The sequence below is a fragment of the Gasterosteus aculeatus genome, chromosome 2 (genome assembly GCF_964276395.1).
Source record: "Gasterosteus aculeatus chromosome 2, fGasAcu3.hap1.1, whole genome shotgun sequence".
NCBI classification, from domain to species: Eukaryota; Metazoa; Chordata; class Actinopteri; order Perciformes; family Gasterosteidae; genus Gasterosteus; species Gasterosteus aculeatus.
The window spans coordinates 18,264,240-18,282,949 of record NC_135689.1 but is presented as its reverse complement, the minus strand read 5'-3'; the positions used below and the strand labels follow the sequence as shown (position 1 = coordinate 18,282,949).

Here is an 18,710-nt window from a genome sequence, read left to right as displayed (position 1 = left end):
TGTGTTACCGTTTGGTCGGTTGGGGGTCATGAATGGTGTCAACCGCGCCAACATTGAAAGTTTCTGTGAAAGCGGACTCGATTTGACGTCGATAAGGCGATTCGACCGCTGCGTGTGTCCAGAAGTTACCGCTGCGACACCCGGAGATAAACACACACCGACCGCCCAAAAGAAGCGTGGACGCGGGTGAGTCGGCCTCTGACGCGAAAGTGGTGGTGTGAATAAAATGCGCGACTTGTGACCAAAGAAGGTTTTTATTAAGCTAACACAGAAGGAACAGAGCAAATCAAAGGACGCGTTACAAGTCGACGGTAACGTTAGAAGTATTTCTCAGCAAAGTAAGTTTTTAAAGTCTAGGAGAGTCATTTTGACATCATAGTATCTAACTAACGTTACAGGATTTGTGTGTTTCGTAGCAAAGTGTAGGCGGATTGTTATCCGTGCTCCATTGTTGTGCAGCGTGGTAATTTACATGACCGAGGTGCTGTGTTCTGCTGCCGGAGGTTCGTGACCCTCCGCGAGATGTTCACGCCCTATTTAACCCGCCGAAGGTCTCTAATCTTTCTGAAACCACCTCCTGCAGAGGTGTCTCCTTTGATTGAGAGACATTCGGCTGGGCTATTGCTCCATCCTCGCAGTGAATAATGTGAGTAATAAGTGAGTAAAGTAGACTGTACGTTGCCTTTATAACTGGCTGACACACACCTGCAGAAGCGGTTCACCTTGGGCAACGGCAACAAACAAACCACCTTCAACTTCCCCGTGTTGATCATTCCCAGGGCAGGAATGTGCAGCCTGCAGTCTGGAGAGATCCTCTTGTTTGCCAGCGTTGGGTCTTTTTTTCTTTCTTTTTTTTGTGGGCCCCTTCAGAGTGAGAGCTCATTTTGGGAAAAACAAGACAACCAGTCTGCTGACTGGATTTGCTTATATCATAATGGAAAAAGCACAAGGCTATTAAACCGAGATGCAGGGTGCACGTAGCCGTGGTGCACAGCTGCCCGCTGTTGTTCACATCTGCCATTTGAAAGTTCCTCAGAGACTTTGTTTCCTTCATTTGAACGAGAGAAAACAGTAAATGTGTTGGTGATGTCTGGAAAGAAGCTTCTGGTGGGTTTTAGCTAAAGACCCAGAGGCCCACCAGCCATAACCCACCCGTGGTATCGAAGCAGGAGACGGGCGCAGCCTTTTGTCTAATTCAGCAGCTCTGCGATGCTGGTGGGCAAATTATTTCAAACCTCATGCTTAAGTACTTCTGAATAACTCTACAGTGAAGCCATCATTTAAATGGGGTGAATACAAATTATGTAATTCTTTTATTTCTAATTATGTTAATTGATTCAAGGCCGTGACTGTTTGGTACCAAATAGAAATAATTCATGCCTGAAAGTGTTCCTGTGACATGTGGACTCTTTCCTGTAATTCACTGCACACTCAACCACAGCTCAGAACATTTTGATCATCTTAATTTATAAAGTGTTTACATCCATAAACGTACACATTTGCTTAATGTGCGGATTTGCTGCTTTTTTCTGTTCTCTGTAAGTTGGCTGTCTTTGGCATTTGTTATGACAAAACAAGGAATTTAAAGACAAAACCGTTCGCTCGTGGTCTTGACGGACATTTTTTGAGACACTTTATGGTCAAAACGACTTTTTTTCCCCATCCTGTTTCCAACTACTCTGTGTTTTGGGTGAGTGTAGCTGTCGATGACTAAGCTGTAGATGTCAGCGGCTGTGATGTCACAGTCTGTGCTTAACAATGCGACCGCCCTGAGGGACACGTCACAAACGCCAGAGGGGACGTTCTCTATTCCCTCTCCGCTCATCCAGATGATCGCGTGGTCCAGGACAGGACGGGTGACACACGGCAGCTTTGGTTGAAAGCCACGTTCTGATCCCACGATCCCTGTTTCAGAAGTCTGTGTTTGAGTGACTCTGAGGCCGCGTGGCTTCAGTTCACACACTTTCTCTCCGGCTGCTGCCAAAGTGTTGCCTTGTTTTGCTGACTGTGTCAATTTAAACCTGACGGGAACAGAAACAACACTGTCTCTCTCTAGTATCCCGTCGGTCTCCCTGTCTCTCTGTCCTGGGCGGCTGCCTAGTGTTTAACATGTTAATTACACCGGGTGCAGCGCTGGAGTCCGATGGCAAGCAAACATGCACATGCACGAGGGATTCACAGGAAATGAAACATACATGTGCTAGACACATTTAGAAGAGCAGTCCTACATGGGTGATTCATTGCAAAAGCAACTCTTTTTCTCATGTTGTGTCTGACGTGCACCAAGGCACCGCCACTGGAGCGTTTCCACTGGCTGACTTCTCACTTTTGAAGCGTGCGCGTGGCCTTCTTGCTGGACAGTCGGGTCCAGCTTCATCTGGTCTAAATATCCTAGACAGCAGGAGGCACGTGACCGGAGCTCCCGTCTGTCACTGGTCCTCTTGGCGCTCTCGCTTTGGGCCGGTCTTCCCCTGAGGAATGAGGTCAGTGTGGCTCCCGCTGTGTCTGACTGTGCCAAACTGCGGAGGTCAGCAGCTCAAGACTCGCGAACCGGAGACAAGCTGACAGCGCTTCGCTCCCCGAGAGGAACCGCCGAGAGGGAGAGCACGCCTGATGCAAGTCTCCCGTAAGAGCCCTTTGTCGTTTTATCTTTAGCGCAGTTGTCCAGACTGGCGTCCTCCGTGAGCTAAATGTCCTACAGGCCGGCTGGAGTGAATCAGCCTTACTCTGAATGTAGGAGGGCGCGTGGCGTTCCCACATCCACACGCCCACACGCAGATCGAGTTCTTACTCATAACTGGGTCTGCGGCTGCCTGCATACACGCCGTATCTGGTTTAGTGACTTTCTGTGTGTCTCTTCGCCTGTCTTCAGTCCCTTCGGCTGCTTGGAGGTCGTCATCAAGCAACCATTATTAACCCCGCCGACTCCACGCTGGTGCCCAACGACCTCAAACAAACTGCGTTGTTGTGTCACATCAGGATCACCTCTGGTATTCTGTCTTCACGTAGCTGCAAACTCTCTGCACGAACAACCAACGCTGCTTTCTTTGTTCGTCGCATGTAGCTTCAACACATCGGATGCTCTCCGTTGCGCCGTCAGCGCCGTCCACTCCTGAATGAGTTCAATCACTTCCTCTCACGACGGCACTTTGTATCGTTCTGTGTCAGGCGGTAGTTCGGGGGAAGATGTCTGTCTGGTGAGGAGGTTATCTAGTGGGCCACGGAGAGACGCATCTTATTTACATAGCACACAGTTTCGTCTGCTTTCTTTATCTGCAGCATTCGATTTAAAGAAGAGGTCAAGGGCTCTGAAACCAACCACATGGCGCCTTAAAGAACTCTGTTTAAACAAGCCCAAAATATTTGCTTGGGTTTGTTTGCAGCCCGTATGAGCATGTGAAAGTCAACACCCGCTGCGCGTCCATGTCAACGGGGCCTGATAAGAAGTCCCTCCTTGAAATTTGAATTTCAACCGCCGTTGGTTGTCCGTCACAAACTGATCCCGGGCAATTTCAAGACAATGAAGTGGAAATGTGAGCCGATTCCTCCGCAGTCGCCATTATATTATTACCTCTCCCGATCCTCCTGCTCAGGGGTTTGGTTCCAGTTCAGTGTCTTTCTCCAGCAGCTGGAGGTGGCGATGGGGACCGGCCTGCTCGGGCACGCCGCTGTGCAATCGCAGCAGTAACGCGAGACGCCGGCCCGCAGTGGCCCTGCATTCGCGGAATGTGAGAGAAGAGGTGCCTGCCGCTGCCCTTGTGTGCCAATATACAGTTGTCATCGTTATGTGGGTGAGTGAGCTTGTAAGTGCATCATGGATCACAGAGTATTCAGCCAAATGAGAAGGCACCGCGCACTCGCACTAATGCTCTTAATCCGCCTGCCTCCTCCGTGTCTCGGAGCCAAGCGGCAAGTTCTCATGGAGGTGCTTTGCCACACCGCAGGGGGGGGCCCGGGACGCTCACCGGGTATCGTGTCAGAAAAAGTTCCCTGCGGCACGGTATCGCGTTGCTTTCAATGGGTGCGAGACAAGAGAGGGGGGCGAGGATGACGGCAGTTGAAGAATTCCTGAAGACGGAATGGAGGTGAAGCGCAGACGAGGGAGGAGATCGAAAAAGTATGTGTTTTACCCAAAGAGCAGCGTAGATACCTGAGCAGAGGAACGAAGATGATGAATGCGTGATCATCTGCCCCGATCCATGCAAGGAAGGGATAAAGGCAGCGAGTGACTGTGACTGATGAGTTAACAGAGAGGTGGAGACGGTGTTGGAATTTATTGACCCAGCCGAAAGGTTTACTGTCCCGTCCCATTTTTTTTTTTTTTTGGGACTTCAGAGGTTCAGAGGTTGCTTTTTCCTTCTACGAAGAGGGAGTTGGAGTGGAAGTCCGCTCCCCGCTGCTGCCTCCGGTGTGTGTGTGTGTGTGTGCCTTTTTAGACTGTGGTGCGAGCGCCTGGACCTGCGTGTCGGATTGTATACGTGCGTGTGCGTGTGTGCGCGCACCACGGGGAGGTGGCTCGTCGCCCCGCTGACTCCTTTAAATAAGCACCTCTGTGTGTCTGTGTGGAGAAAAACACTCGTGGGAATGGAAAGTGCAATTACTCCGTATTAATTTATGTGCAAACACACAGGAATACTCTGGAGGTATTCCAGTAGTTGGAGCTGCTCCAGGACCCCTGTTTGGAAGCCCCTAATGACAGGATATCCCTGCCCCCCCCTTCATAATCATAATCCCTTTCTTTCATCCACCGTACTGTATGTTATCCCACTTCCCGTTCGCGACTTTCTCATTTACTAGAATACATTGTTTATTATCTCCGATCAATCTATTGGACGGGAAAGGCTAATATTAGCAGGAATAACTGGAGGAAGTCAGTGTTTTTTGGGATGCTGGGCTGTAGTACTAAGGTAAATCCACCTAAATGCAGTCAATTAATGTTGTTTGTCCTCTTTCATCCACTGCCATGACTCTTTTCTAAGGAAATGTCTTACTAATTAAGAATTTAACTGCTTATGAAACCGTCTCAATGCAATACCGACGACTATTTGACCCGTATAAGTACAACGGACCGTCAGCGGGAAGACTTTCCATACCGTTGTTCTCCGTGCTTGTCCTGGATGCCACCAGGTTGGATTCGCCACGAATTCTGACCCAATCACGCGGCGTACTGGGAGCTCCTCGGACTCCAGCAACCAGTCCACCAGCACAAACGCCTCGGCCAAAACCAGAACAAGAACTCTGGCAGCTATAAAGCGCGTCATCGCAAAACATTAGACTCTCCATGTCTCTCCTAAAATCCTTCCCCAGTGGCGCATTCGGCCTGACCAGATTCTGTGAGGGAGCATCGGTTTCTGTGCTCCTCAGTGCCGTCGCGTGACCAAAGTTTGTTGGAACCTGGACTGAACGTCAGGCAGCTGAAGAGCGTGATGAGAGGACAGGAGAGACTCCGAGGCCTCCGTGAGATTCCCCTTTGACACCCACTTCTCAATAAACTAAGTGACATTTCTCTGTAATGTATGGCTGCAATCTTTCTGGGTCAGTCAACCCTATTGATTAACAGACAAATCAATGCCGCCGAAGTGGTCAAGTACACAGAAACTATGGACTCATTTCAGTCCGACTATGTTTCCAGCTGAAGTCTGCAGGAAAGATTTGTTTTGTTCTGTAGAATCGCCAACAGGTTTTAAAAGAAATGAGCAATAACGATATCCTGCTTGGCTCTAAAGTGACCGATGTCCACATTGTTTTCTCCATGGTGATCGCCGTGTGGACACTTCACCTCTTCCTGCCGCCCCCCCCCCCCCCGCCGTGCTTTCCTGCAATGGTGGAAATGGCACTTTGCAAGAGCGACGGGGTAATGAGTGTCGGGAACGTCACGCGACAGCGAGGAAAAGAACCCGTCCCGATCTCACCCGGGAGGGGGTGGGGGGGGGGGCGGAGTCGTCCCGGGCAGGAGGGGGGGAGGAAAGCATATGAGGCCGAGGAGCGGAGAGCGCTCAGGTTAGTGCTGGTTTGTCTGGCAGACGCACAGGAACACTCTGGTCTCCCTGCGTGACTCGTGTACGTCATGTAAGTAATCTTTACCTCCTGTTCATGTCTTTAATGAGCTACGCCCTTTGTGGCATCTTTATGTTTAAGCAAGACCTCGTTTGGGTGGTTTGGAAAAGCCCACATAGCGACAGAAATGCTGCAGTCTGATACAGGCTGCACATAGTCTCTCTTTGCGTCCCGGCCTGCGCTTGCTCGTCCCGGAGATGGAATGCTGAAATCTAAAAATATTGCTCTCGATTGAAACATTTGGCAGCTTCAGCTGTGGGACTATTTTCCTTCTGTCTGCCCCCTCGGCTGTAACGGCGTAGTGAATGTGTCCTACCTCCAACCACGTTCACGTGGATGTCTATTTTGTGGTTTGTTTGCCTTCAGTCACCATTGCCATGGCTTTGTGTGTGTGAGTGTGAGTGCACGTGACTGTGCAGGTATTCACCTGTTTGGTATCTTTTTAATGCAGCTGGCACGTCATTTCTTTAGTGTGCCTGTGAGTCTGCACGCGCACGCGTCTCCGTGCGTGTTTGGTTCCAGCTTCAAGCCAGTGATCCAAACACTCACACTAGCAATTACGTTCCCCAAAAGAGGATCCGTTTGAGGGGCGGCGTTTCAGTTTCCACAATCCGCACATTCTCCACAGTCACCCCACATCTATCGTTCAAAATATCTCAACTACAACAACCGTAGGTTCTTGTTTTTATTTTCAAAACTGAAAGCTGGCTGCCGTCCTTCAAGATGTACCTCCAAACATTGGTTCCATTCTGGAGAGAAGACTGAGTACCGTATAACTTTTGAATGCTTCCTTTACCACAAATTTCAGATCCAGACTGGGCGAAATCTTTTTTCACACGTTGAATGCGTTTGTCTATTTAATGTGGGAAAATGGCCGATTCAATAATGTATTTGCAGTAGCTGCCAAGTGACGTTTCCCCAAGGGGAGACTTTGCCAGCTGCTCTCCATTGATTACCTGCTCCGTCACCACGCACTTCCCGACACACACACACACACACACACACACACACACACAGAAATGAGGATGTTGACATTTGTGGATGCAGACCTTATGACAGGGTCTCATTGGACCCCTCTTCGCCCCACCCACGGGTGTAATTGTGCATGGATGTGTGTTTGTTTCCTGGGGCCACACGCGCAGACAGTGATGGGTAGGTGGAGGAGGTGGAGGAGGAGGAGGAGGGGGTCAAGGGTTCAGCAACAGGGCCGTACAAAGATGAACCCAGATGCTCACGGCCCAGTGGTTGTCTAGACCTCGGTGTGTTGCATAACCGCTGCAGTCCGTGCGCTTCGGTCGTGCGTGTCTCCACCCGGCTGCTCTTTCTTCAGTAGGAAGCGAGCAGCGCCGCCGGCTGCCCGGGCCGTACGGGTTGCATCATGCGCCGCTCGCCTCTCCGTCTTCATTAGCGCTCTCTGGAGCTGCCTAAATCAGCCCGCAAGACACATGACCGATAACCTTTTGAACTCTGCCCCTTTTTAAGCTTTTTATTGACTCACAAACGGAATCTGGGCCGTCCCAGAAGGGCCCTTTTTAGTAGCCAGGTTTGGTTGTAATTTTTGGGTTTTCGTTCATCCAGAAGATCCAGGGAAGATGCTTAACTGAGCTCATTTAGCCTGGAGGGGGATTAGTGTTCATCAGCTCGTTATAGAACGGTCCTCCCTGCACCACCTCCTCTCTTATTCCCTATTTTATATACTCCACTGCTCCTCAAGCCAACAACCAACACCATTATGTTGTATTCACCAGACACAATGTTCTCTGTTAAGGTAAGGGGGGGGGGGGGGGGACACTTGGTGCAGTCATCAGTTTAATTTTAGTTTGAAGTTTAAAGCTGATCTTTGTGTTCAGTGTGTGGTCACAGTTGGTGTCATGGCCATGGATTTTTTTTTAAAGTCTATACTTTGTACAACGCTGTTGTTGTTGTTGAGCAGTAGCTGGGTCGGGGAGTCGCGGTCCCTCTGCAGTGCACTGTGAACAGACGGACTACGGTCCTGGTCACTCGGAGGCAACCTCTGTGAAATGCATCACTGCTTCCTGGGATGGACCTGCTCACTGGGCTTCTGCTCTCCTGTAATTAGCCTGCGAGGTAGTCGCCCGTGTAGTCAGCTGTGGTGGAAAACACCGTCATCCTTTCCTTTCAGCTGGAGGCCCCTCTCCCCCCCCACTCTGCGGGCCACAGCGATCTAGAGATGGTGCGCTTTTATCTCTCCTTTCTTTCTAGGTCATCGCCCACTGTGACACGCAACCTCTCGCCCCCCCAAACACACAGCAGACATCCGGAAGCCACGTATCCTCAGCCGCCAATATGTTGCGGTTGGAAAGCGTAAAGAGGCAGTCGGATTGAAAACAACGCCGTGGTTAGCATGCGATGATCAAAGTTTCCATCGTGGAACAGAAAACCAAATTCCTTTTTTACAGACGTCAGCTGTTCACTGCAAACTGCAGTACAGAACATAAATGGAAAGTTAGGAAAACAAGACTACAGTTATTCTTAACTGACACACACACTCATTTTGATGCTTCACCAATGCACTCCTTGTTTTGAGGGCTTTTAGCGGTCTGACCCTGGAGGCTGTGAGGTAACAGACGACTCTAGCTTCTGATTTTATTCCAAACGGACCATGTTTGCATCTCTCCTCTGATCTGCCGATCTGCGTGGAGAATGAATTGATGTAGAATTGATTTCATCTGACCAGTTTCAGTCTGTGGATCATGGGATTATAGTGACCACCTCAAATGTGTGTGTGTGTGTGTGTGTGTGTCAGTCTGAGGATGATGTCATCATCGTCTTCTGCACGTCTCGTGGGTTTCTGTCTTTATGCAACTAAGTGAACAATCCTTCTTTGCCTAGAAGATGTTCTCTCTCCGATCACTTCCTCCATCGTGCTCATTATAGTCATTTCTTTTTTTGCTCGATCTTCTGAAGGTTCTCCCCAGAGGCTCTCCGGCTCTTGCTTTTGCGCCGAATGTTTGAATCATTATTCTCGGTGATGCAAATGTGTTTGTAATTTAAGCGATACTATTCTCAACCTCTTTTTGTTTGTCAAACAGTCGAGATGAAAGCTGTGTGTGTGTGTGTGTGTGTGTGTGTATGTGTGTGTGTGTGTGTGTGTGTGTGTGTGTGTGTGTGTGTGAGTGAGACGGTTTGTGCACATATGTGGGTCTTCAAGCTTCCTCAGAACAAACGTGTGTTTGTGTGTCCACGCGTGTTGTGTGTATGTATACGTGCATGTCTGTCAGCTGTCATGATCGCTTTTGCGTTTTCTCTCTGCCGCTGGTCTGCTCAGTGATGAGAGCGGGGGGGGGGGGGGGGGCAGGGTCACATGTTGAGGAAGACGGCTATAAAAAGACTAATTAAAAATGTGCGAATAGATCTGTTGGAGGTGAGGAGGAGGGAAACGGGGTGTGATGTAACCTCGGAGTGAAGACTTGTAAAGGACACAAAGCTGCTTCGGAGGGATGAGCAGGGTGGAGAAGTAGGTGGAGGTGGAGATGTAGATGGAGGGGGAGGTGGAGAAGTAGACGTAGATGTAGATGGAGGGGGGTTCTAAACAATTGTTTTTCTGGCAAGTCTGAGTTAAGAGGCAAAAACGACGCTCAGATAGAAGTAATATGAACCAACTGTCCCCTCCCGTCTGTCCAAACTAGCTGCGTGTGCATTAGGACACTTTTAATATCCGTCCCACCACAAGCACCAGGACAAGCTGGGGATCCAGATCTGACCGCGTCACACTGGGAATCAGTCCGTTGTTTACTGCCCGTCTGTCCCACACACACCGTCCACACCTTGTCTGTCCTCTGCGCAGACAAAGGGCTCCGGCAAAGGAACAGTTGCGCCGGCTTTCGGTGTTTTCGCTGCCCCCCCGCTGGGCAGAAGATTGCAGCTGTTTTTGCCCGTTGTCCTCCTCTCTTTTTCTCCCCCTTTCTCCCTTTCAAAGAATTTCTATTTGAATGAAAACCCTGCCCTGGTGTTTTGTTGTGCTCCGAGGGGAGGGGGGCGGGGGATGGATCCAATTGGTCCAAACCCGTAGTGGGAGGACCAATGGGAGCGTACCTCCTCCCCCCCCCCCACTCCCTCGCTCTCGGCCTGACGTGTGATTGGCCGGCTGGGAGGAGCCAGACTCTGTATTAAAGCTTGTCCCGTCTGCTCCACTTCAGTGTTGAAGCGAGTCCCCCTGTCAGCCGGAGAACACTTTGTGTTTGTGTGCGTGTGTGTTTCTGAGTGTGTGTGTGTGTGTGTGTGTGTACATATCGGTGCGTGGTGGACGCTTTTGTTGAGGCGAGCCGGCTGGATAAGTGAGCGCTCGGCTGTTATCTGACTTGGACTTCCATCTGTTTCTCTCCAGGACCGTGGAGTCCTCCGTCTGAGCAGCGGGACGGCTTATTTGTTTGCTGTCAGCTGGACGCGTTTTGACACTCGCCGCTCCGACATCGTGACGGGGAGCTGAAAGGCCGGCGCCGCCTCATCTACCGGACCCGCGTTTCGGATTAAGGAGCTCCCCGTCGACTCTACTGTGGCTGCCCGGTGACCCCACGATCTGCCACCGAAACCCCCCCCCCACCCCGACCTTCCGGGTCACGCCGGGCTTAATAGAGGTGGTCTGGCCGGGCCTGATGTGGAATCTGACCCCGACTGGCCGCGTCCCAGAAGTAGCCTTTGACTGAGAGGGAGGATAAAGGAGCGAGAGGGGGCCACAGGGAAGAAAAGGAGGCCGATACGGAGAGAAGTGGGAGCCGCGGCACAGCGACCGGTAAGGAAGTTAAAGGGGGGAGGGGGAGGAAAGTGGGAAGAAAAGAGAGGTTACAATAGAGCTCTATTCTTAAAGCTTTGGGAGCTCTAAAAGGATGCTCCCCCTCCCCCCCCCGTTTGTCTCTAGTCTAACTTCTGTCTCCTTGTGTGCAGCGGTTGCTATAAACCACTCTTTGCTTTATAAAAACAAATAAATAAATACGCTTGATTCTTTGCTCGTCTTCTCTCTCGTGCGTCGTTCTAAAAAGCTTTTGACTGACGGAGAATGTTTTTCCTTCTCTCCGTCAGCTCCTCCAGCATGCCGGTGGAGACCCTGCGGCCGTCAGACGGCCGCCTGGCCGGGGGCCCCTTCCCCTCCTCCACTCCCTTCAGGATCCTCCACAAGGGCCCCGACTACTTCCGCCGGCCGGCCGAGCCGGGCGCCCGCAAGCCGAGCGCCGTGGAGCGGCTGGAGGCCGACAAGGCCAAGTACGTGAAGAGCCAGCAGGTGGCCCTCACCCGCCAGGCCCCCATCAAGGCGCCAGCCATCCGCAAGCCCCTGGTTCCCCCGGGGATGATGCTGCAGTGCCACATAAGCACTCCCCCCGCCCGCAAAGGCCCCCGCTGCCCGGCCGACGTGGACAACGCAGGAGGGAGGGACGGACTGGGCTGGAGGCGAGGACCCGCTCTTAACTTGGATATTCTGAACAATCTTATCAATGATGTATGCGTTGGCCCGATGCCCTGCTCCCAGTCCTCTTCCTCCACCTCCCCCTCCTCTTCGTCTCCCTCGTCGGGGGCTAAGAGCATCGGCAGCAGCCTGTCTGCCGAGCAAGAGAGGAGCAACCGGCTGCTCAACAACCTCAAACCGCTGAATCACTGCACCGTCAACTCGTCGTCCACCTCCTCCTGCACCTCCTCCCCACTCAACAACAACCTGCGGACCCCCGCGGCAGAGCCCACCCGCCGCCCGCCCCCCGTTCCAGCACGGGCGCCCCGCATTGGGGCTCCAACGCCCTACATCTCCCCCAACTCGGTGACGGTGCGCAGGGTGGACGTTCGTCCTCTGGCGGCGATGAGGAAGCCTCAGAGGGTCCTGCTGCAGCCCCAACTCCGGCCCAGACAGACGGCCCAGGGGCAGGTCGCACACCCCCAGGGCCCGCCCCCCCCGCCGCCGCCTCCCGCCGCCTCCCAGAGCCAGCCCCTCACCCCTTCCAAAGCCCTGCCCTCCCCTCCGGTCTACCTGCCCCCCAGCCCCATGCTGGGCCGAAGCGGCATGATCCCGCCGGCGTCCCCCGCGTTCACCCGCATATCGAACGCCAGCTCCAAGGGCTCCGGCCGCAAGCACCCGGCGCTGCACCGCTCCAAGTCGGACCTGAGCGACCGCTACTCGCGCGCCACCGCCGACCTGGAGCGCTTCTTCAACTACTGCGGGCTGGACCCGGGGGAGGTGGAGGGCATGGGGGGAGTGGAGCGCTTCACGAGGGCCAACTCGGACATCGTGTCCGTCTCCAAGCTCCGCAGCGTCAGCACGCCCAGCTCCGAGTGCGGGGACGAGGAAGACGACAACGGCGGCGCCGTCTGGCCGCGGGCCGTCGGGCAGGAAGACGACGGGGTGGCCCGCGCCAACGAACGGGTCCCGTACGGCATCTCCGTCATCGAGAGGAACGCTCGCGTCATCAAGTGGCTGTACGGCATCCGTCAGGCACGGGACACAAACAGCGGCGTGTCGAACGTGTAGACTGACCACGGCCTCTGGCCACACCTTCGGCTGCCTTACGTCACGTTTAAGGAACTCTTTAGTTTTCCCGTGGAGACGCTGGAAGTTACACATCAGTGATTGTTTTTGGGGGTCAGGACTAAACGGACGATACGTCCCCTTTTCTTCACTCGATCCTGTGTAACATTGGTATACGAAAGCAATAATAGACGTAATCGGTGTAAATGATGAATGTGCGGACGAAGGCGGAGGGACGTTTTGTTTGTTGTTCCTCATGTTTAGGTACTTTGTGTGTGTGTGTGTGTGTGTGTGTGTGTGTGTGTGTGTGTGTGTGCGCGCGCTGTTGGAGGAAGAGAACCACGTTGATACTGTGAAACTTCATATAAAAAAAAAAAGCTTCCATAAACGCATTTGTATTTAAAAAGAACGACTTTGGGCTGTAAGACTGTTATTATATGAATCTGTCAGCATGCGAGTGAAACGTTTTGTACACATTCATTTTATGGTTTTCGTCGGGCGGACGAAGCGCACACTTTGCTGTCACGCAGACAATCACTTCAGCTGGCGTGTGTGTGTGTGTGTGTGTGTGTGTGTGTGTGTGTGTGTGTGTGTGTGTGTGTGTGTGTGTGTGTGTGTGTGTGTGTGTGTGTGTGTGTGTGTGTGTGTGAGAGAGACGTGGTGTCACGACCCACATAGTAGTAGCGGAAATGTCTCAGCATGCAATGTGAGGATGGTTTGGAAGTGCAGGGAAAAGAGCAGAAGAAAAGGACAAAGATCTCTATTGCGGTGCCGAAAGTGTCTCAGGAAGATGCACTTGCCAAACTAACAAATATATGGACCAATATTTATTTGGAAAATTTTAACTTAATGTATTTTTAATATTGAACAACTTGATGTACAGAATTCAATCTCCAATCCGAAGTGCAATCCGATCACATCTACCGCAATTCTAGTGTAGGGACATTTTTAAAAAAACTACACATGCAGATCGAGAAGCAGGTCACATGACACGCGACCGCCATCACGTACTTGTTCCACTTCTTGTTGGTCAAAGTGGGAGCGAGGGAGGAAGTCCCTCCTGTGCCAGTTCTCCGCCCTCTGCATCTACTTCCCCCTTTTAACGTCTCAGGACATTGAGTGTGAGCGTCCTCCTCGTACCGGTGCCGCTCACGGGCGCACAGGGAGGGCGCCCAGAGGGCCGGCCGGGGAACGAAGGCTGCCGTCGAAATCCGGCACCGGATTCCCAAAGAATCTTCAAGTGAGCGATCCCAAATGCTTTACAGTGGTGTGTTTCTAAACCATGAATAAAAACAAAACAATTGTTAAAGTGTGTTGTTGTTGTTTTTCTCTTACTGGTCTTTGGACTTAAAGCCGGTTCTGTGGTTCCACCCTTCGCTTCACACAGCCGGTCCTCCTGTAGCGCCCTGTGAGCTCAGGTGAAACCGTGCAAACGTGAAGGAGGGTTAGAGGAACACTCGTGGGCGGAGAGAAGCGGCGTGACCCCGTCTGGGTCTGGAAGGTCACTAAGTAGGTCGCTGCGGCTCCTCCATGTTGAGTCACCACATTGTGCCACTTGACGGTTCATGTTTCCAAACACTATGAGTCTAGTTAACAGCAAGTTTCTCACCCAAACATTTGAGCTTTCCCCGTGCAGACTCGCTCTTGGGATCAAATGGCACTTGGTGACATTTGGTACGCGGCCCCTCGCCTCCTTCGGGACCGGCGACCTCTCTGCTGCGGCCTCCTCGCCTGTCAACAACCACAGCGCCCTTTGCATCATGACATCATCGCACAAGGCCTTGGTTTACTGCTCTCCCAAGTTCCTGGTTACAAGTGTGAGAGTGTGAGAGAGAGAGAGAAGCAAGCAAGCTGCGGATGAAGTATGAAGCTTTATGCCAGCAGCCCGCTTCAGTGTCCAAGGCCTCTCTGAACATTGCAGCCAGTGACACTAATGGGAGAGAGAGAAGCAGATATATGAGAAAAAAAATCAAACAACTGATCAGTCACTTAAAAGCTGGTAACTGGAGGAAGTTGATCGGAGAAGATGGAGAGAGATGGAGAGAGCGATATTGACATGTCCTACGAGAGAAAAGCAAACCAGCTCCGTGTTGGAGCAGCTGTGCGTCTCTGGGCCTCTAATGAAAAAGAAAGCGAGTCCAGCCTTCGTGGCGGGAGGTACACGACTGCATTCCTTTGAAAGTTTAAATGAAATCAGCCTCTAGAAGAGTCTGAAAATATTTGGCAGTAATAAAGTACTGGGTTGGTGCTTTGCCTTTAGTTAAGAACTGTAAATTCTAGTCTAGTTTTTGTCATTGAGAACTAAAGACAATTTAGTGTTGCTTTTGTTTGCAACTTTTGTTGTGCACGAGCAGCAACACATCCGCTGACGTTCTCCAACAGACTCCTTCAGCTCCGCTGTCATAAGGACCGATACAGGAGATCATTCCTACCCAGTGCAATAACATTACAATAAATCATCCCTGCCTAAATAATGACAATAAAAACCCTGCACTGCTGTGATGTTGCTGCTCTTCCTCTTCCTCTTCTCCTTTTACAAATTATTATTGTCTCTTTTGGAAGGTTATTCTTTTGTTTCAGTTTTAGTTTATTAAATTGAATTTAATAATTTAATATTTCTATCTTATATTGTATGTAATGTGTATCTTTTTTTAATTTTTTTTTATTTTCTTCTCTGTACATTCTGCTGTGATACCAAAATGTCCCTCTTGAGGGATCAATAAAGTATCTATCTATCTATCTATCTATCTATCTATCTTTGCATCCTCACAGCCAACTGTGCTGTGATCATTGTTGCTGCTTGTCAAATTATTTCTGTGAAAAAGTGCAACGTTCCACAATAACATCCAAGTCGGTGTAAAAACAGCCTTTAATGCATTTTGAAATATGAAAAGTTTTTAACGATGAGCTAATATATACTTTTTTCACACAAACATGGACCTTTTAATTATCTTATATTACTGCTAAATGCTCAAAGACCAAATTGGGAAACCTTTACATGTGCCTGACTTTCCTAAGTCGGCAACAAAGCAATTACAAATCTTTACTTATGTTCTAAGTGACTGACTAACGCTCTGTTAGTCTACCTTTGACTTATTGTTTAGCGATAGCATTCGCACAACGTCACATTGCGCTGTGTGGAGCTAACTAGCCAGTGTGGCGCGACGCATCCGCGTGTTTCGGTCTCACCGTTACATCACCGGGACGCCTCTGACCCGCTGTGAGGCGAAGGGTCAAAAGGGCTAAACGCCTCGGCTTTGGGAGAGGAACACATGTCCCGAGAGGATAAGATGTCTCCCTGTGGACGGGTGAGGGACAACGTGCCAAGAAGCATCTCTGTGTCATCATTCTCTCTCTCTCTCTCTCTCTCTCTCTCTCTCTCTGACCATATGTCCATATTTACTGCGAGATCAGCTGGGCTTTGGCATCCCGGTCAGAACACATGCACACTTTGTATCGGCCCGTTGCGTGTCTTCCACTTGTTTCAAATGTTGAGGTCCTCCAAGTGTGCGTGTTTAATGCTGTTTAATGGTCCTCCGAGGCAGAGGATAATTCCAATCTTTTCGGGATGAAAACTGATGTGACTTCCATTTACATGCATACATACTTAATCCCGAATTTGCGGGTGGGCAGCAGCAGTGTGAAGGGCGTGTGTGCTCGTTGAGGAGCAGCACACTGCTTGATCCCAGCTGTACCACTAATGTATGTCAAAGCTTGATGTAGTACTTCTGAACGGCCTCGCTGCAGAGGGTGATAAGCTGATTAAGGCGCCGGGGCAGATGGGATCTCTGGGATGTTTTTGACTATATATGTTTGTGAGTGTGTGTGTGTGTGTGTCACTGGGACCAACTCTCCGTCCCGTGGGAAAACAAAACTAGGTTGTCCGTGTTAGCTCAGCGTGTTGTTGCAGAGCGCTGCCTTCCCTTATCTCCTGGCACTCATCCTTCGATCTTCCTCCCTGCGCCTGTCTGTTCGCTGCTTAAACACACACAGGCGACTCGGTTTGTGTTTACGCTCCTCTCTGTAGATTTGGACGCGGTGCAGCTTTCATCTCTCAGCCATTCCGCCTAAGACAGGATCAAACGACAAATACTCCCCATCTTACTCCAGGCGGTTAAAATGTGTCAGTAAACACGGTTGGCTGTGTTTCATGTCTGCAAAAAAAATGTGCAAAGAATTCAGGTATCAAAACTTGCCTTGAAAGTAAGAAAGAATAATGATGGGATGCATCGTTATTCCAAAATGAATGCAGGAGATAACGATATCAGTTTCATTAGTGGGAGTGAATGTGCTCCACATCATTCTGCTGCAGCAAACTGCGTTCTAGTTCTGGCTGCTGGGTCATGGCTCCACCCTCATGGAGCGCCGCCCTTATTCATTTTAGCGGTTTGTTTGCTTTTCAGTTAAAGGAACTTCCAGAGCACACGCAGATTAGTGTGTCGCTGCCGTTGACAAAACTGCACCGGCGGTGCTGACTGGAGAGACGTGGGGGGGTGAGAGCAGATAAAGGCCTCAGGTGGCGCTTACAGCCGTTAAACGTAGTTTATGCATTAAATCAGATAGAAATAGAAATGTTAAAATATTATATAATCATATCACAGGAAATACAGTGGAAGGTGTTAAACTGATTCTCGGATAAATCCCTCTTTCCCATGTAACCGCATTAAAGACATTGTGCATGCTGGAATTCCTTATGTTTAGTACATTGACTGTTGTCCAGCAGACATGATGATGATGATGATGATGATGATGATGGGTCCTGTATCCACGTAAAACGTGCGTGGGAGGATGAGCAGGTGAGTGACTGAGCGCTGTGATTCACAGCGTTACGTTGAGTTGCGTAAGTCTGCACTGAGTCTCGATGGGGCGAACCGGGGAAGTTTGGAAACACTGACGTCACCGCATTAAGAGTCATTAAAGGGGGGGGGGGTGCTCAGAGACAATGTCAATAATTCAGGGCTCTCAAGTGTTTCGGTCTCTGGTCACACGTCCAATTCCTCACGGCAACAAATCGGACTCCGCTTGCGTCGGAAACTGGTTAACTGAGGCGCATTCATTTCATGGAAGTAATAGGACCACTTTGATTATGATGAATTGTTATCAAATAGCTAATGACAAACAGCCTGCAGCACACGTAAATGAGTTGCAGTTGTCTCTGAAACCTGTTCTCTCTCTGATATTGTTATGACTCAGTCGATGAGTCTGGACTCATGAGGGACTTTCGCACGAGACGGCGGACTTGGCGAAGCATTCTGAGAAGACATTTGTTGGACGTGCAAAACAGCCAACCTGCATGCAGAGCCTTTCGTTTCCGAATACATGTCACTGCAAAGCTTGAAAGACGTGCGAAGTGTTGAAAAGGAATTGACAGCGTCCATCTGAAGCCACAGCAGAGTCTCTGGCCAGCAGCAATCAGAGGAAACACAGAGTTTACCCGTTTTTATGGAGGCTGCCAAGCGCAGAGAAAAGGTCACTGGCGAGTGTGCGAGGGGGAAGGAGGGACAGTTGTGCTCCGGGGGCTTGATGTTTACCTAACCTCTGACTGAATGAGACATTCCTGTCTCTGACTAACGTCCCAACTGCAATACAGGAAGTTTCCCACCGAACCGTTCATTCCAAATTCAGCTCTCCTGTCATTTCTAAAGAGATTCTGTGTTTCACTTTTTCATGCTGACGAATATGGGACTCGCCTGATGAGATGTGGAAAGTAGAGAAGAAATGACACATTGGATGTTTGCGCGTTGACTTATAACAGACGCTGACATTGCGAAGTGTGACTGCAAACGGTGAATAGACCAAAGAGCAAACCAGACAATTCCTTTTTCTTTTTTAGAATCGTGTGCTGCATCACAGTGAACACAAGTCTGCATTGAGGTTTCCGTGATTGTTCTCAACTAAGTTGAGTTGTGTTGGTTTCCAGACTAACAGAGTAGAACATCGTACAGAATGGAACGGAAACCAAGAAATCGGCGGTTGGATCGGCGGACGAGACCCACCCAGAAGTTCAGCTGCCATGTTTTCAGGAGGAGGCCCGACTCGATGGGACTGAGGGATCTATACGGCCGAACATGTGACCTGCACACTTTTGTCCTACATAAAACGCCCCAGGACACAGACGCTGTGTTTACTGCCCCCGTTCCCTCCTTTGTGACGAAGCTGAATTCAACCTAAAACACCATTTAAT

At 50.4% G+C, this 18,710-nt stretch overlaps 1 protein-coding gene across 5 annotated transcripts; it reads left to right on the top strand.

Annotated features, from left to right (window-relative positions):
• Positions 1-13,835, top strand: LOC120829681 (protein FAM110A). 5 transcript variants are annotated; one of them, XM_078086128.1, is made up of 3 exons: positions 1-186; positions 10,406-10,810; positions 11,098-13,835. In XM_078086128.1, the coding sequence occupies exon 3, from the start codon at positions 11,108-11,110 to the stop codon at positions 12,527-12,529; it is 1,422 nt and encodes a 473-aa protein (XP_077942254.1). In that variant the 5' UTR covers positions 1-186; positions 10,406-10,810; positions 11,098-11,107; the 3' UTR covers positions 12,530-13,835. The 5 variants fall into 5 exon arrangements, with proteins under 5 accessions (XP_077942254.1, XP_077942257.1, XP_077942256.1 ...); XM_078086131.1 differs by lacking the exon at positions 1-186 and adding an exon at positions 3,724-3,791; XM_078086130.1 differs by lacking the exon at positions 1-186 and adding an exon at positions 4,099-4,117.
• Positions 13,836-18,710: the final 4,875 nt, after the last annotated feature.